General features: G+C 41.0%; 7 protein-coding genes across 7 annotated transcripts; 3 read left to right on the top strand and 4 right to left on the bottom strand.

Moving 5' to 3' along the window:
• Positions 1 to 89: 89 nt before the first annotated feature.
• On the bottom strand, positions 90 to 2,133 carry BATDEDRAFT_27444 (uncharacterized protein; the record flags this gene model as incomplete). The annotated part of the gene is made up of 6 exons (XM_006681617.1): positions 90 to 371; positions 473 to 1,119; positions 1,188 to 1,423; positions 1,513 to 1,608; positions 1,767 to 1,968; positions 2,070 to 2,133. The coding sequence occupies 6 exons, from the start codon at positions 2,131 to 2,133 to the stop codon at positions 90 to 92; spliced, it is 1,527 nt and encodes a 508-aa protein (XP_006681680.1).
• A 711-nt stretch (positions 2,134 to 2,844) lies between these two features.
• BATDEDRAFT_91493 (uncharacterized protein) lies at positions 2,845 to 3,707 on the top strand (the record flags this gene model as incomplete). Its single annotated transcript, XM_006681768.1, has 3 exons — positions 2,845 to 3,324; positions 3,405 to 3,449; positions 3,576 to 3,707. 3 exons carry the CDS (start codon positions 2,845 to 2,847, stop codon positions 3,705 to 3,707), a joined length of 657 nt encoding a protein of 218 aa, XP_006681831.1.
• Positions 3,708 to 4,118: 411 nt separating this feature from the next.
• On the bottom strand, positions 4,119 to 5,298 carry BATDEDRAFT_3760 (uncharacterized protein; the record flags this gene model as incomplete). The annotated part of the gene is made up of 3 exons (XM_006681514.1): positions 4,119 to 4,415; positions 4,503 to 5,090; positions 5,206 to 5,298. Coding segments are annotated over 3 exons (978 nt in total), but the record flags the coding sequence as incomplete, so codon positions are not given.
• Positions 5,299 to 5,617: 319 nt separating this feature from the next.
• Positions 5,618 to 7,711, top strand: BATDEDRAFT_91494 (uncharacterized protein; the record flags this gene model as incomplete). Its single annotated transcript, XM_006681767.1, has 4 exons — positions 5,618 to 5,785; positions 6,027 to 6,242; positions 6,382 to 7,192; positions 7,344 to 7,711. 4 exons carry the CDS (start codon positions 5,618 to 5,620, stop codon positions 7,709 to 7,711), a joined length of 1,563 nt encoding a protein of 520 aa, XP_006681830.1.
• Positions 7,712 to 7,771: 60 nt separating this feature from the next.
• BATDEDRAFT_35938 (uncharacterized protein) lies at positions 7,772 to 9,465 on the bottom strand (the record flags this gene model as incomplete). Its single annotated transcript, XM_006681660.1, has 2 exons — positions 7,772 to 9,378; positions 9,447 to 9,465. 2 exons carry the CDS (start codon positions 9,463 to 9,465, stop codon positions 7,841 to 7,843), a joined length of 1,557 nt encoding a protein of 518 aa, XP_006681723.1. The 3' UTR covers positions 7,772 to 7,840.
• A 262-nt stretch (positions 9,466 to 9,727) lies between these two features.
• BATDEDRAFT_20656 (transcription factor IIF subunit TFG2) lies at positions 9,728 to 11,073 on the top strand. The gene is made up of 3 exons (XM_006681563.1): positions 9,728 to 9,963; positions 10,070 to 10,442; positions 10,587 to 11,073. The coding sequence occupies exons 1-3, from the start codon at positions 9,737 to 9,739 to the stop codon at positions 10,884 to 10,886; spliced, it is 900 nt and encodes a 299-aa protein (XP_006681626.1). The 5' UTR covers positions 9,728 to 9,736; the 3' UTR covers positions 10,887 to 11,073.
• On the bottom strand, positions 11,062 to 13,996 carry BATDEDRAFT_35936 (uncharacterized protein). The gene is made up of 5 exons (XM_006681659.1): positions 13,902 to 13,996; positions 13,701 to 13,789; positions 13,420 to 13,606; positions 13,233 to 13,341; positions 11,062 to 13,139 (listed from the first exon to the last, which is right to left on the bottom strand). The coding sequence occupies exons 1-5, from the start codon at positions 13,956 to 13,958 to the stop codon at positions 11,131 to 11,133; spliced, it is 2,451 nt and encodes an 816-aa protein (XP_006681722.1). The 5' UTR covers positions 13,959 to 13,996; the 3' UTR covers positions 11,062 to 11,130.
• Positions 13,997 to 14,056: the final 60 nt, after the last annotated feature.

The raw sequence follows: 14,056 nt of genomic DNA, 5'->3' as shown, positions 1-14,056 counted from the left end.
GTAGGATTACAAATATTCAACCACAGATTATTCCAAAAAGAAAATCACTAACATAAATATGGTGCATTTTAAATGAATACGGCTTCAAATTAAAGGACGGTTTTGCTACCATCAATTGTTTTTCTTCGTGAAACTTTATCCTTGTTAGGCAATCGTGATTCCTGTCCCTGATAATCAAAGCCTACATTATCTTTTCGATTTTCTTGTGTGCTGGGAAAATCCACTCGCCAAAATCCTGGAGGTGTTTTGGGTCGTGCACTCCAAAACCTGTGTCGAGACGAATTTTGAATTCGATCGCAAACTGGTTGTTGTGGAGTATTCTTGGCCCCGAGTTCTGCTGGCGCATGCAAATCAGCTGTTAGCCGATAATACTAAATAGTATATACAAGACTTTAATTAATTACAATGACAAATGGTTTGGGTGCGGAAGGTGTGATATTATATCTACAGACCAAGCCTGGAGTTTACTTACACCTTCGCAGCATGGACACGCCTCGCCATGCATTTGTTTGCGACGCTCTTTATCTCGCACCACTTCCTCATATGCAAACGAAGGTTTCGATAAAGCACTATTGTTTTCATGGCAAATGTTTATGGATCGAGAACCCAAAACTGTTACAGGAGTACACATTTTGGACTTTGAATCTGCTTTGGGTTTAGCAATCATTTGGTCCTTGTTTTCATCCGATTCGTTTTTGATACTGCCATGAGAATCTTCTAATACCGAATGTTGCTGCTTGTGGTGTTGTCGTGACTCGGTCATGTTTTCATTTTGAAAGGAATGATTTGATTCATTGAACTTGTGAAATAGAACGATTGGAGATCCTGGCGAAGAAAACAGTTGTTGCTGAGCTATACAGCTAAACCGTGCATCTTTTTTGGATGGCGTTTCAAAAAATTCAAGCATGTTACTTGCTTCAAAGTTTTGAAGAATGTTGGACGAGTAACATTCATCTACAATAATACTACTGGGCGGAGAAGTATGATCAAATTCGTTGGGCTGCTGAATACTGCATGACTTTGGCGAGTTAGGCGTCAAGTCCGATGAATCTACAATAGCCAGTTCGGTATCTGAATGCAAACGCTTTTTTGGAGTCAAGTCAAATGAAACCAGATGATCTATAAATAGCTAAATAAGCAACTCGAGAAAAACTATCATTTAAGCATTGCCTTCAATAGCCTCGTACCAATAAATTGTGAACCTGCATCGTTTATATTAATGGCGTTTTGAGAGATTGCAATTTTTATAGGCTCAGCAACGGTGTCATCTGTATATTGCGGATTGTCATGTTCAGAATACACTGCAATAGCGTCCTTTTCATCATTTATAATCGGCTGTTTGAAGGTCCCAACACGCTCTTGAGAAACCAGAGCCAGCTGCTCATTGAAACTTTTCCGGTTTTGAAGCATCTGTCGAAATATTCTGGGTTTAGAGAATGAGCACTCCTGGTTATCTTTAAACTAGTAGACAAGATGGATTATAATCATATTTTTGAAATTTAGATTGCTTACCTTGTGTTTTCAGCAGTAAGGTGTGCTATTAGATCATCTTTGGAAGTGCACGATTCATTTGCTGATACTGATAGTGGGTTCTCGTTGTGTACGATTCTAAAGGCCGTAGAGGTTCCAAATTAACATATTTTAGTTTATCGAATTTCATCAACATATACCAGTCAGACAAAAAAGTTGATCAGTATTCATTGCCATGATCCCAAGATAAACTATTAGAAATGACTTTATATTCTGATTAGACATGTATCCAGTACCCATGTTGTGCATTGTTTGCAGGCGATTGGTGGTCTATTTGATTCGGACATTGTCTCGGACTGTGTCCAGATGCCAAAATAGCTTGCTGATGACTGTTTCTTTCCGACTCAATCATGGCCAATGCATCGTTGAGTTTATTTCTTAACAAGTCATTTTCAGCCTCTACCACAGCCAACCGATCCATCAGCTTTGTCTGTATTTCTATTGGGTTTTGTTTTTAGAATGAATTGATTAGGTTGATTCTGTACAGCTTGTCGATTGATGTAAAATAAACAGCAACAATAATAAAGCAATGGACCAACTTTGCAGTTCTTGATGATGGCAATCTGCAAGACCAGCCAACAGCTGTTCAAACAATGTAGTCATTAGATTTGGATGCAACGTTGTGAGCGTAGATGGAGGGCTTGCAGCGTATTCATGTAAAATAGAAACTAAATAAAAGAGTCAAAATGCATGATAACTGGCCAATATCGAATGATTTCCACCAAATTATTGATCATTGTTTTTGGAATTTCTTTAGCTGACTGGTTTCTGGGTAATTGCATGGAAACAACTGTTGCATTCCTGGAGCATACATTGTTTTCTTGAACTAGAACGCGAACATATGTGATTGCAAGATACACGAGTTTGATGGACAACATCAGAACAGTCAAACCTAATAGTTGGATTGTAATGCATGAATCTAGCGATTGTACAATATATGATTATACCAAAAAGAAGATACATGAATAGTTTGTAAACATTATATGATGGAGTGTGTTGATTGAATTGAAAATGCCAGTGAATTAGTAGAAAACAAGGAATATTCAGTCATTGTATATTCTAAAGAGGCAGTGACTGCAAGTAATACAAGTGTTCCATTTCACGTGAGTGACGGCCTAACACCATTCCACCGTCACGTATAAGCCCTGCGCGTTGAAGTATTTGTTGATTCGTAGGTTGGGACTAAGATTAACAACATCATATTGGTTCTAACATTTATTGATGCATTCAATCTAATTTAAAATCACTATGTAGAATTGATTTTGAAGCCAACCCAGTCTTTCAATCTCGAGTGTCGAGGACTTTTGTTGAAGCATGGCATCAAGTGTATCTGTATATTCCATCACTGACATTTATTCTGGAAACAAGGGTCACCAAAACCTCGTAAATCAAAACACATTACGCTCTCAATGTACATCTGCACAGATCAACAATGCAGAGTATCCTTGTAAAGACTTGATCAAATCCACAAGTGATGGCTGTGCAACCCTAGTCAATATGGACACTTCTGAAATCAATATCGGTTCTGGAAATACTTGCCCTAATAGTCTCCATGATGGTCGAGTTTCAACACCAAAGCAGGACACACCAGAAGCTTCTCATACAGACTTTTCCATGTATACATCGCGGTTTCCAGAGTTCGAAGGGCTATTAAGGATGATGGACAAGCGTGTCAAAGAGGCTTTCAAGGATGGAGGTAGCATTGACATATCTGTAACGGCATTGTCTGCCCGACATAGACTTCGACATGTTCCATCCATAAGGAAACCACCTGTTTTATCCAGTGACATGAATGTATGTTTCTTGTATATTTGATTTAAATAATTTCATACTAGTAATTAGGGTTATTCATTTATACTTTATTACTGTCGCAGGTCCTCAATAAAATTAAATCGGAAATAAATGCAGAAACTGTGCTGGTAGGTAGTTATTGATCCTGTCCAGGATTCGTCATGATTTAATCTCGTGTTTTATTGACACTCGAACGATATAAGCATTGCTGACTATTCCGAGTTTAAATCTATTATATGATTTTAAATTGACAGCTCCAAGAAGATAGAGCAATCAACGAACGTTTAAAGCGTGCTCTACAGATTATTGAGCAAGAAAATAGAAAACTCAAGGATCGGGTGGATACACAGAAATGGCGGTTAAAGGCAAAATCTGTCTATTGCTAAAATAAAATAAATCACTTCATATAAATTTATTTCATCTCGCTATTCCCATTACTTTTGTGATAGTTGCGAGGGACTCAAAACTGGCCAGTAAATGAACACCAATAGTTTGACGAGTGACAGTTTACTGACTCACTTATCTAGTGATCCATTGTGCGTGAATACAGCAGTGAATTAAACCAGTGCATTGAGCGTGGTGGAAGGTTCAGCTTGAATGGGCACGGGAAACAGATGCTCCAGATAAGTTTGTTTGGAGGCTAGAAATGTATCAACCAAAAAGGAGTCAAAGTTGAATTCGACATCAAGAGGTACTTGCGGAACAGGTGGTCCAGCACGGTTTTGTAAATTATATGATTCGGGTTGAAATAGTTCGCTAGTGTTCAGCGGCTCTTGATCACTGGTCAAAACGACACCATGCAATGCAAACATATGACGAGACAAATCATACTGTCGTTTAAACCGAAATATGCAACCTTCAAACTGACAGGGTATACTACGATCTTGAATATATGACATGCCAGTCAACAACTCCAAATCATCCAAAGATCTTTTACGTTTTTTGCTCAAAGTATCTAGTTCAGTCTCATGTTTTTTTAAATGGTTGTTGAGGGTACGCTTGTGGGCAAATGCTTTGTCACAGTTTGAGACATTACATGCAAATCTCCTGATATTTTTATGGGCTACCTGGATATGCAAGTCTCTGCTCTTACGCTATCAATAGTTAAAAAAGATAGAGATACATAGTAGTAAATATCATGAGCTGGCATCATGTCCAATAAATAGCGCAAGAGCACTTACACTATAAAACACCTTATCACATCCCTCATGCCATGAGCATGAGAATAATTCATGGTCAAGATCGTGAATCTTGATGTGATTTCGAAGCAGCGTGGCTGTCTGGAACGACTTATTACAAGTGGGGCATACAGGAGTATGTGCCTTACGATTATGTGCCTGGAGAGCAGACCATTTTGGAAATGCCAAACCGCACTCCTCAAACCCACAAATATATTTTGAATCTGCTTCTGATGCATGAGTCAGCGAATGCAACTTGAGCTTGCTTGGAGTAGGAAAGCTCTTGTCACATTCAGCACAGGGGTAAGCCAGCTTTCCAGTATGTACCGACATGTGGGTTCGAAGCTGAGTATGTTTTGAAAAGGCAGCATCGCACTCCTGTTGAGGACACTTGAATGGTCGCTCAGCGCAATGTATAATACTAATGTGCCGGTTAAGATGATATTTGGTAGCAAATCTATTGGTACAGTCTGGATAAGCGCATAACCATGGCTTACGATCGGAATCAGACGGTGCATGTATCTGTGCATGTACTGCCAAATGCTCTTTACGGCGAAAGGACTTGTCACACTTGTCACATGAATATGGACGCTAAAGCGAATATAGCGTGCAAAAGAAATCGAATGAGCCAGCAAGTTGGCATCAATTGTAATGGCATTTAGTATACAACATCTCGAAATATAATCAAAAACAGATTGATACAAACCTCTGTAGAGTGAGAAATCATGTGTCGGTTTAGCTTTCCTATTTTTTGAAAGACACTACCGCAGCCCTCGAACATGCAAGTGTACAAGCCTTTTTCAAAGCTGTAGCAGTGATCTAACGGTTTATGAAACGAAGCATCCGTGACGATGCATGTTTCTGGACAAGTGCGATTACTCGTTGAATTACTCGTTGAATTACTCACCGAGTTGCTCGTTGAGTTGCTCATTCCAATTAAAATAAAAACACTGAAAAGTAAACGATTAATGAGTGAAAGTCACATGATTTGCATTCGCATTGAAAGTCAATTTCATGCAATTTTTGTCCAGACTCAAATCAAGACAACAGCCGTCATACCAGCGCAACAATCCAGTCGACAGTTATTCTCTTTATAAAACAACTTTAATACTGTATAAATGGATCGTTTTGCATGTTACGCCTGTTCCTGTCTTAACATCACTGTCTTTATAGTGACAGAATCTGTCGAAGCAATGTCTCGACAGATGCCTGCCATGATGGCCAGTATAGATATACCGCTGACTGGAAACTATGTTAAGCTGAGAGAGTTTCAGCCTATCTGTGCTGTAAGTCTAACGACTTGCATGAATGTCTGTTTATACTATTCCGTGCACATTTCTGAGGCTTGTTTTGTGTGGATCATTTCTGGTTTATCGTGGTCTCGACCCAAAAACTCGTTTGGGATTTATGACCAAATATTCACATCTAGTTGACTACTTCAATCTCTATTATTGATCACAGCTATCTATTAATGCTGTACTGACATGATCACTCTGATTTTGCGTTGTTTTGCTTGACAATTTACAGGTCTATCCCTTGTTCCGATCCACCATTGCTGGTTTGGACCGAATCGTTAGAGTGACATGTCTTAATTGCCAGACTCTTGTTCTTTTTTTCTCTGTAGTTCAAGAAGAGGATCAACTTGTCAGACTGCAGCACCAACGACGTCAATCTGCTTCACAGTTATGGCTAGAGCCGTTGCTCCCCGAAGACAACATTGTGATTTTGGGTGATGGCATGATTGTAAGTACCTGTTTGAACCGGTTTTTGGATCATCTACTATGATCAGTTTTTACTTAAATTTGGATTGTTTTAAATTGGAGCCTATATCTAGACTAATCAATTCAATCATTGTTTCCTCATTTTATCTCCATTATTATAGCCTGATCACGAGATTGAAAAGGCTAAACTAGATCCTTTTTACTCCCATGGATTTCATATTATTATCGACAGCTCTAGATTTTCATCTCGTGCTGCTCTTGATTGCTTAGAGAAGCTTTCGCTTGATGCTTGTTCAGATCCCAGAGTTTCCAGGCAGCTAGATTCAGCGTCAAATGCATATACCAATGAATGTCTAGCTGATGGTGAGGCACGCATCTCAGCATTTCGTGATACAGTCTATGCAGAATTGGAGGAACAGAAGCGCCAAACTTTAAATCAAAAGAATATTTTGCTTCGCCAATATACGGTTTCAAAGGCGTTACTGATGGACAGTGGCCTTTCCTTTTCACCTGTATTTGCGCAATCATCGCTTCAAGATTCAATAAGTGCGTTGCAATCAATAGACAGCCCTCATTCCCAAGAGACTATGCCAAAGTCTGATGTAGTTGAAGGCAAAATAGGATCTCCAATTGACCCCAAAGCATCATCGTTTAGCACTTCATCAGCCATATCAGATGGTCTAAATGCATCATCTCAAAGCCAGACACAAGCCCGTTCTCCTGATACAGAATCGACTTTTAAAACAAAAGCATCTGATCTTGTGTCTGACCCTAATGCAGTTTCTGGGTCATGGCGGCCCCCTCTTCCAGATTCTTCTGGTTTTCCTGGGACATCAATACAAACAGATCAAGTACTGGCTATTGAAAATGATGATCAAGACGAAGATCTTTTTGAGATGGAAGGCGTCGCAGCACGACCTGTCACAAAATACACACTCCCTGCTGATAGAAAAGTCAATATCATTCATTCTAGTAAGATTGGTTTTTGTACATTTTAAACAAGACTGATTGTATAAGATATCTAAAAGTCTAATACGAGCTAATCTGAAATGTTTAACCAACTTTTTTGCCACATTCAATTATGCATCACACTCTTTGGGGTTACCAATACTACACATTGTAGATTATCGATGGAGGCATCGCCAGCAAGGACCATCGAATATGTCCATATCACTCCCAATTAAAACACCAAACTATGTACAACTTTCTCAGCAAGATCTGGATTTAATATCTGAAGAAAAAGCAGTCGCAGAGCTAGCGCATCTTGAAAACAAAGGAGTTGTTGATGGTGTTGCAAGGGATAGCAGTTCAATTCACCAGTCAAACTCAGAACACACATCAACTCAGCAGGAATCTAATGAAGAGAGTGATTGCGATGAATCAGAAGTAGCACCAGCCTTTGAACCACCGCATATTTTGTCTGCGCGGACCTATGCTGCAGATTCTTTTCTAAGCTCAAGACCTTTTACCCGCAAGTTCTCTGCCTTGTGATGAATACATATTATTTTTAACAATGTAACATGAAAAGCATCACAGATGCGAGTTTAAATGGATGGTACTTGATAGCAGCTTTATTGTTGAATCATAAAGTGTGGGGTGTTTATTGAAAGCACAAATGTGTTAGGAACAAACCTCAATCTTGAGTGTATCACCACTGACAACATCATAATACGCCAACTCTTTGAGATCGTCTTTGAGAATCTCAGTACGACCATCTACAGCCGAAACCCATGTCACCATCACATTTGCATGATCAGTATGTAGGGTATTGATCTTGAATAATCGGATCAGCAGCGGTTTGATGGCTCTGACGGTGATTGTAGCAGGGAATTTCTTTTCAATTATACGACCTGATTCACAATGATGTAGAATGAGTTTCAACAGTCTATCCTTGAGAGCATTGGACAATAGTGCGGTAGGAGCGAGAGTTGGAGTGCCGTGTACCTTGCAAAGCGCAGTATATCGAGGATGAATCGTGTCAAACAGACTAGGATCAGATGACAGAGCCAGGGCTTTGGCAGCCTCGGAAAGGTAAAATAGCTCACCATTGAGTCGGTCGCGATCAGAAACTGTTGATCCATTAAGGAGAGTAACGCGTTCTAGTCTGCCAACAGCAATCCAAAACAAATCTGAGCGGGTGTATGATACCAGATTGCCATTGGGTTTAATAGTTTGAGCATGTGACTGTTGTTCCTCTTGGGTTGCAATGGTAGTAATGGGATTGCGTTTGATTCGCACATCCACCAAAGCCGGATAAGAATTGAGCGCATGGATTGATGACCAAGAGTCGATCAGATTGTTGTTGAGAGAAATAGCAGTCAAATGAGCAAACAATGGCTCAGAGGTAGTAAGGACATTGGGTTCAATGACTTGAAACTTATTGTCGGATAGATTCAGAGTCTTTAGACTTGCAAGCTTTCCTAGACGCTGAACATCCGACCATTTTGAGAGAGAATTGTTTTCTAGATTTAAAACAGTAAGATGATCAAGACCTTGGACAAAGCCAGATGCAGTAGTTTGAAGTGACAAAAGTATATTTGAACCAAGATAGAGTTCATTCATGTTGGGAAACCAAGACACGATCCGCTCCAGCTGCTCAAAACATATCAAAGTAGACATGAGAGTCATTTGAGTGATCGAGGCAAAGACGCATGTCAAATCGACAGTGTCGGATGCAGACACAGATGCAAACCGATTGCCAGAAAGTCGTAATGACTTGAGTTTGGGCATCTGGGCCACAATCTCGGCCACAGCAGACCAGCTGGACAGCAAGTTTCTGGACAGATCCAAATCCACTACAGACGCACAGGACTGACGAACAGCATCGAGTTCCTGTTGAGTGGAACCACAACAGGAGATACCCAAACCAGCAAGTCCAAGCTCATGAATCAGTCCCAGTTTACTCAGTCTGTCTTTGATCTTGTCCCATCCCACAGTTTCAACAACAATAGAGTGATCTCCACCAAATGAAATTGTCCCATCGACAGGCTGGTCAGAATGGTATTTGCGAGTCAATGCTAGAAGGAGAGATTGTCCCTTTTGGATATCAGTCTTGGATGACAGAATAAACGATCCTGAGTTGAGCAGTGGTGCTGATGCATCAGCAGACTGCGTAGTAGTAAAGTAGGTTCGACCATTAAAAGAGCCAGTATGCTTCCCTCTAGCAGGATCATCCCATTCCACCCCAAGCCAAAGACCGGGTTTGCCATCCACACATCCAACATACAAAACAGTGGCCGGCTCATCTGCAACAAGAATACGATCTCCAACGGAATAGAGACTGTCACTCGTTGCAGCAGTGCTAGTGTATGAATCTGCTAAAAGCATATTGCTTTGTAGATTCAAGAATATTAACAAAAGCTATTTTAAAAGTCAATCCCATTGGAACTTGATGGAATACTCTGGATCTACTCACCAAGATCGGGCTGTTTTGTCTAGAGAGCCCGATGTTGGCTGACTGATGCGAATGGCTTGTTATTTCAACTTTCCTTGGAATCAATATTCAACCTTTGTCAAATGGAAGACGATGTTAGCGATGTAAGTGACGATGAAGTCAAACCTGGTCTCTCTGAGTCTGTCGATGTCAAGAGTCTTGCTGGTGATTCTGACGATGAGTTTAGTCTGGACCACCAAGATAATGCTGTCTGGCTAGTCAAAGTCCCCAACTTTCTAGCTGAAAAGTGGATGCAGATTGGTTTCACTCATGCTGGAAAGGACCTTGGCCAAGTCAGGATTGATAAAGAGTAAGCCCTCATACCAGCTCTTTAGATGAAACAACCTGCTACAGCTCATCCCAGTCACTATCCAGTCTACTTGCTTTTGATTCTAACCCAACCTTTGCTTTTAAAGATCCACCATGCAAGGAAACAATCCTAAAGTCACCCTTCATATCCCCGATGAGCCTTGGTCTGCAGATCTTCCAAAAAACTATAATCTCAAGTTCACCAACTTGGCACCTAAAAACGAATATGTATTTACTGAAACAAGTCAGGGCCGAGCAGTGGGCATTGCTGGAATTGTTCAACATGAAGCCACGGTCAGTCCAATGGTCACTGATGCCACGCATAGTGCTCACTACCAGCGCATCATGAAAAAGAGAACCACAACTGCTGCAACCCCAAGTCGCGTCGTCAAAATGATTGACGAGAACAAGACTGAGCATCGTAGACTCATGGGGTCTGCTTCGTCTGATACTTGGAACGCTGGTCTCGAACATATCAAGGTAGTGTTGCACAATGGTTGGGTTTTGCTACTAGATTTCATTTTCCACGCACTCAACTGCTTGAACTCGATCGTTTGTTGCCATTGTAACCTACTGGTCATGCTAATGTTTTTGAATTACTGCTACAATCGTCGACTTGTATAGCAAAAAAAGTCTTCCAAATCTTTAGACAAGCGTGAACGTATGACTCGGAGTGATCTACTCAACGTACTATTTCCCCTGTTTAGTGGGTATCCATATTGGAATTTCAAAGGCTTGGTTGAGCAAACAAAACAACCTCACGCTTGGCTAAAAGAAATTTTGGCTGAAGTATGTATTTTGAACAAGCGTGGTCCTTACACTGGTATGTATCAGCTTAAACCCGAGTTTGTCCTGGGAGGCCAAAAACCGTCCAATCGACCAGAAAAAAGCACATTGGGCTCCTTTCCATCTTCAACCTTTTGAAGTTGGATCCAAACCCTTTACTTTCAAAAAATCAATAGCATCGATACTATTATTTTAAAATATCATTCTATTTGGAAAGTTCAATTGGAACCAACAAGGTCTGCGGATGTATTGTATTGATCCCATAATGCCAAGAGCATAGCAGGTGTTTAATTTCAATCAAATAAATTCAAATAGTCTTCATATCAAAATAGTTTATTGCGTTGCCAACAATCCACTCGGCCAGTTTTTAAAAAGTGTGTAGCTAAGCAGACTGCATCGTGGAAAGAAGCTCATCTCGATGCTGGGTTTTAAAACGATATGCATCTTGTAGGTCTTGCTCCATCATTGCCAACTTTTCCAATTCTTTCCTACTACGATACACTCGAGCATCAAACGCTTGTCCTTCTAAAGCCTGTACAGCACGGAATCCCTGTAACGACAGCAAGGAAGATTCCAGACTAGTAAATACATTGGATAGATCCTTTTGGAGTACTTTGGAGCGTGACATGTACCCACCAAGAGTAACACCAAGTCGTTTCTCCAATTTTTGAGCCTTGATTGCATGCTGTTTCATGGTTTCGCGGTAGGCATCTAGCTGGGCTTTCAATAGGGTTCGGTGATCTGATGATGAAAGACTGCTACTGTTAACATAGGTAGACTTGCTAGGATCATAGACAGAAAGAGAACTCAAAGAGTCGTGTATGGCTGCAAACTCGTCTGGATTTGGATAGCCCGTTGCAGTGTCGGGATGAGAGTCTGATACATGCTTGGATTCTAAACTCTGTCGTATCATCTCAATTTCTTCCTGAACAAGTTTATTGGCTTTGGTCAGCAGATCCAAGGAAATCTTTTCAAACTTGGGTAATACGCCTGATTTTTGCAGAGGTGGCTGATTTTGAGATGGATACAAGGTGATATCACGCTGAAGCAGTAGTGCTTTTTCTTGTCGAATCAAATCATCACATGAATCAGGTTCTACAATCCCATCATTTTCAGAGTAAAGCTGCTCAAGAAGCCTCAGTGACACAACAGGTCGAGGAAGATCACGCTGTACAACCATAGAACGTAGTTGTCGCTTTATGTCTGCATCTTGCTTGCGTTGCTCCATTGCGCGGTTTAGCACATCCTCGGTATCTTCCTCCATATCCATACCACTAGCATCCGCTGTATTAAAGTCTACATCGTCGGAATCAGAATCAGATACTACAATTTCAAAATCGTTTTTGGGTTTGGGAAGACTTGCAAAATGCTCAGAAAGCTGCTTACGAAGCATTTCCTGTTGCTGGCGAAAAGCTTGGGGAGTTTCACCACCACCCATTCCACTGAATTCTGATCGCGGGGTATTGATTCCCATTTGATCGCGAAGCGGTGTGTGTCCAAAAAGACCACCCACAGTAGCATTGGAACGAGGTGTACCACCAACACTATAGGCATCGGATTGACCAGCCGCACCACCTTCCTGATTATGGCGGGGAGTGAGGTTAGCAGCAAGTGGATTGGGCGTGGCTAAAATACTACGCTTGGGTGTAGCACCAGAAAAATCAACATTGCCCTCTAAATCTACTGTTCCTCCAAGAAGCGGGGTCTGTGACTCTGTCATTGCGCGCAAATTACGAGCCTGAAGCATGAGTGAGTCTTGGCTTCCAGCAGCTGCTCGTGGAGTACGTAATGGAGTTGGAGCACGGAAGGTAGAATAATCGCTCAATAGCGATGAGCTGCCATCTTCGCCAGATTGTACAATGGCACGCACATTCTCTCCAGCAACACCCATTTTAACAATTTCTTCAAGTTCAATCTCGGATACTTGAGGCGCAGGAAGAAATAGCTTGCCACGAGGAGTCATTTCCAAAGCCTTCAAGGCTCGTAAAGCTTGAGGAGGAACATATTCGCCTTGCTCTTTCTTGGTTTTTTGACGCTTAAAATCCTTTTTGCGTTCTACCTCTTCAATCTCCATACGACGTTTGCCTTCGAGTTTGGACAACAGCTCGTTGGTAAGATTGGTTTTTTCAACCTTTTCCCGTGCAATTTCATCATTGATGTCCCAAAATCCAGCAGGTTGAGGCTTATAAAAGGGAATATCGGCATTGTAGTTCATGCCATTGAGTTTTTTAAATACTTTGGTTTCGATTCCAGCCGCTTTGAGCTCTCTACGCTTCTGTAATGCCGTTAAGCGGCGAGCTTCTTCTAGCTGCTTCTCACGAGCTTTGCGTTTTGCCTTTTTTCCCTGAGTGTTGGCAAGACGTGCACGAGCTTCTGAAAGCATTTCCTTTTCTATTATATTATTTACATTAAAAAAATCAACATACAGTGATGATGGGTCAAGGCAAAATACGATCAAGCAATAGAAATCAAAATTACAAGTACCATCTTCGTCCATATCCACTGGATCTGGTCGTGCAGGCTTGGTTTCAGGCTCAGGATCAATTTCTCCAGGACGAAGCTTTCGCACATCATCACTGTTTGGACCACCCTCCTGTACAATTAAATAGATATTTCATCAACTGGGTCAAACACAGATCTCATGGTTGGTTAGTGATAAATGGCCAATTACCTCATCTCCAGCCTCGGCTTCATCAAGAAGCTTATGATATCTCTCCAAACACTGAGCTGGAGTTCGACCAACAATCGGAGCAATAGTTCTCCATTGTGTGGGCATAAGCTTGGCAAGATGAAGCAGTTTTTCATCTTCTTCTTTGGACCATTCCGTTTTTTTGATGGACGGATCTAGCCAATCGAACCTGAAATGGATTACAAATATCAATGACTGTTTTCGAAATTCAATTTAAAAACATGTATAGATCTGGCTATAAGGGTTAGATGGGATCTGCCTACCATCGGGCCTTGCACTGTTTTGGTGTTTTGCGAGTCAAAAGGGATGAAATTCGAGCCCATTGGTTTTTGCCATATTTCATGACAGCAGCCTAAGGATATAAAACAGTGACAATGTCAGACATTTGGAGCATTCTTACCCAGCAATGTAAATGATTGGAATAGATAGAAACAAAGCTCGGATCATGAGAATGAATCACTTGCCTTGAGGATTTCATCCTCAGTGTTTTTCCAGACACCACCCTTAATCAGGATACGCATTATGTATCAATGAGTTTAGTCAAGGATGCAGCAGTAATGTCTGAATAAAAGCTAGGAAACTACAATGCTGATATTGACGCTGATTTACTTTTCAAGTT

Source organism: Batrachochytrium dendrobatidis, assembly GCF_000203795.2.
Source record: "Batrachochytrium dendrobatidis JAM81 unplaced genomic scaffold BATDEscaffold_13, whole genome shotgun sequence".
NCBI classification, from domain to species: Eukaryota; Fungi; Chytridiomycota; class Chytridiomycetes; order Rhizophydiales; genus Batrachochytrium; species Batrachochytrium dendrobatidis.
This window is presented reverse-complemented; position numbering and strand designations above follow the sequence as displayed.

Excerpts from the sequence above, each read along its gene's own strand:
- BATDEDRAFT_35936 (XM_006681659.1), bottom strand. The coding sequence starts at position 13,958 with ATGCGTATCCTGATTAAGGGTGGTGTCTGGAAAAACACTGAGGATGAA. Across the intron at positions 13,607-13,700 it reads AAACAGTGCAAGGCCCGATG|GTTCGATTGGCTAGATCCGT; the intron begins GTAGGCAGATCC and ends AATCCATTTCAG. Across the intron at positions 13,140-13,232 it reads AGTGGATATGGACGAAGATG|AAAAGGAAATGCTTTCAGAA; the intron begins GTACTTGTAATT and ends ATAATATAATAG.
- BATDEDRAFT_20656 (XM_006681563.1), top strand. The coding sequence starts at position 9,737 with ATGGAAGACGATGTTAGCGATGTAAGTGACGATGAAGTCAAACCTGGT. Across the intron at positions 9,964-10,069 it reads CAAGTCAGGATTGATAAAGA|ATCCACCATGCAAGGAAACA; the intron begins GTAAGCCCTCAT and ends TTGCTTTTAAAG. Across the intron at positions 10,443-10,586 it reads CTGGTCTCGAACATATCAAG|CAAAAAAAGTCTTCCAAATC; the intron begins GTAGTGTTGCAC and ends CGACTTGTATAG.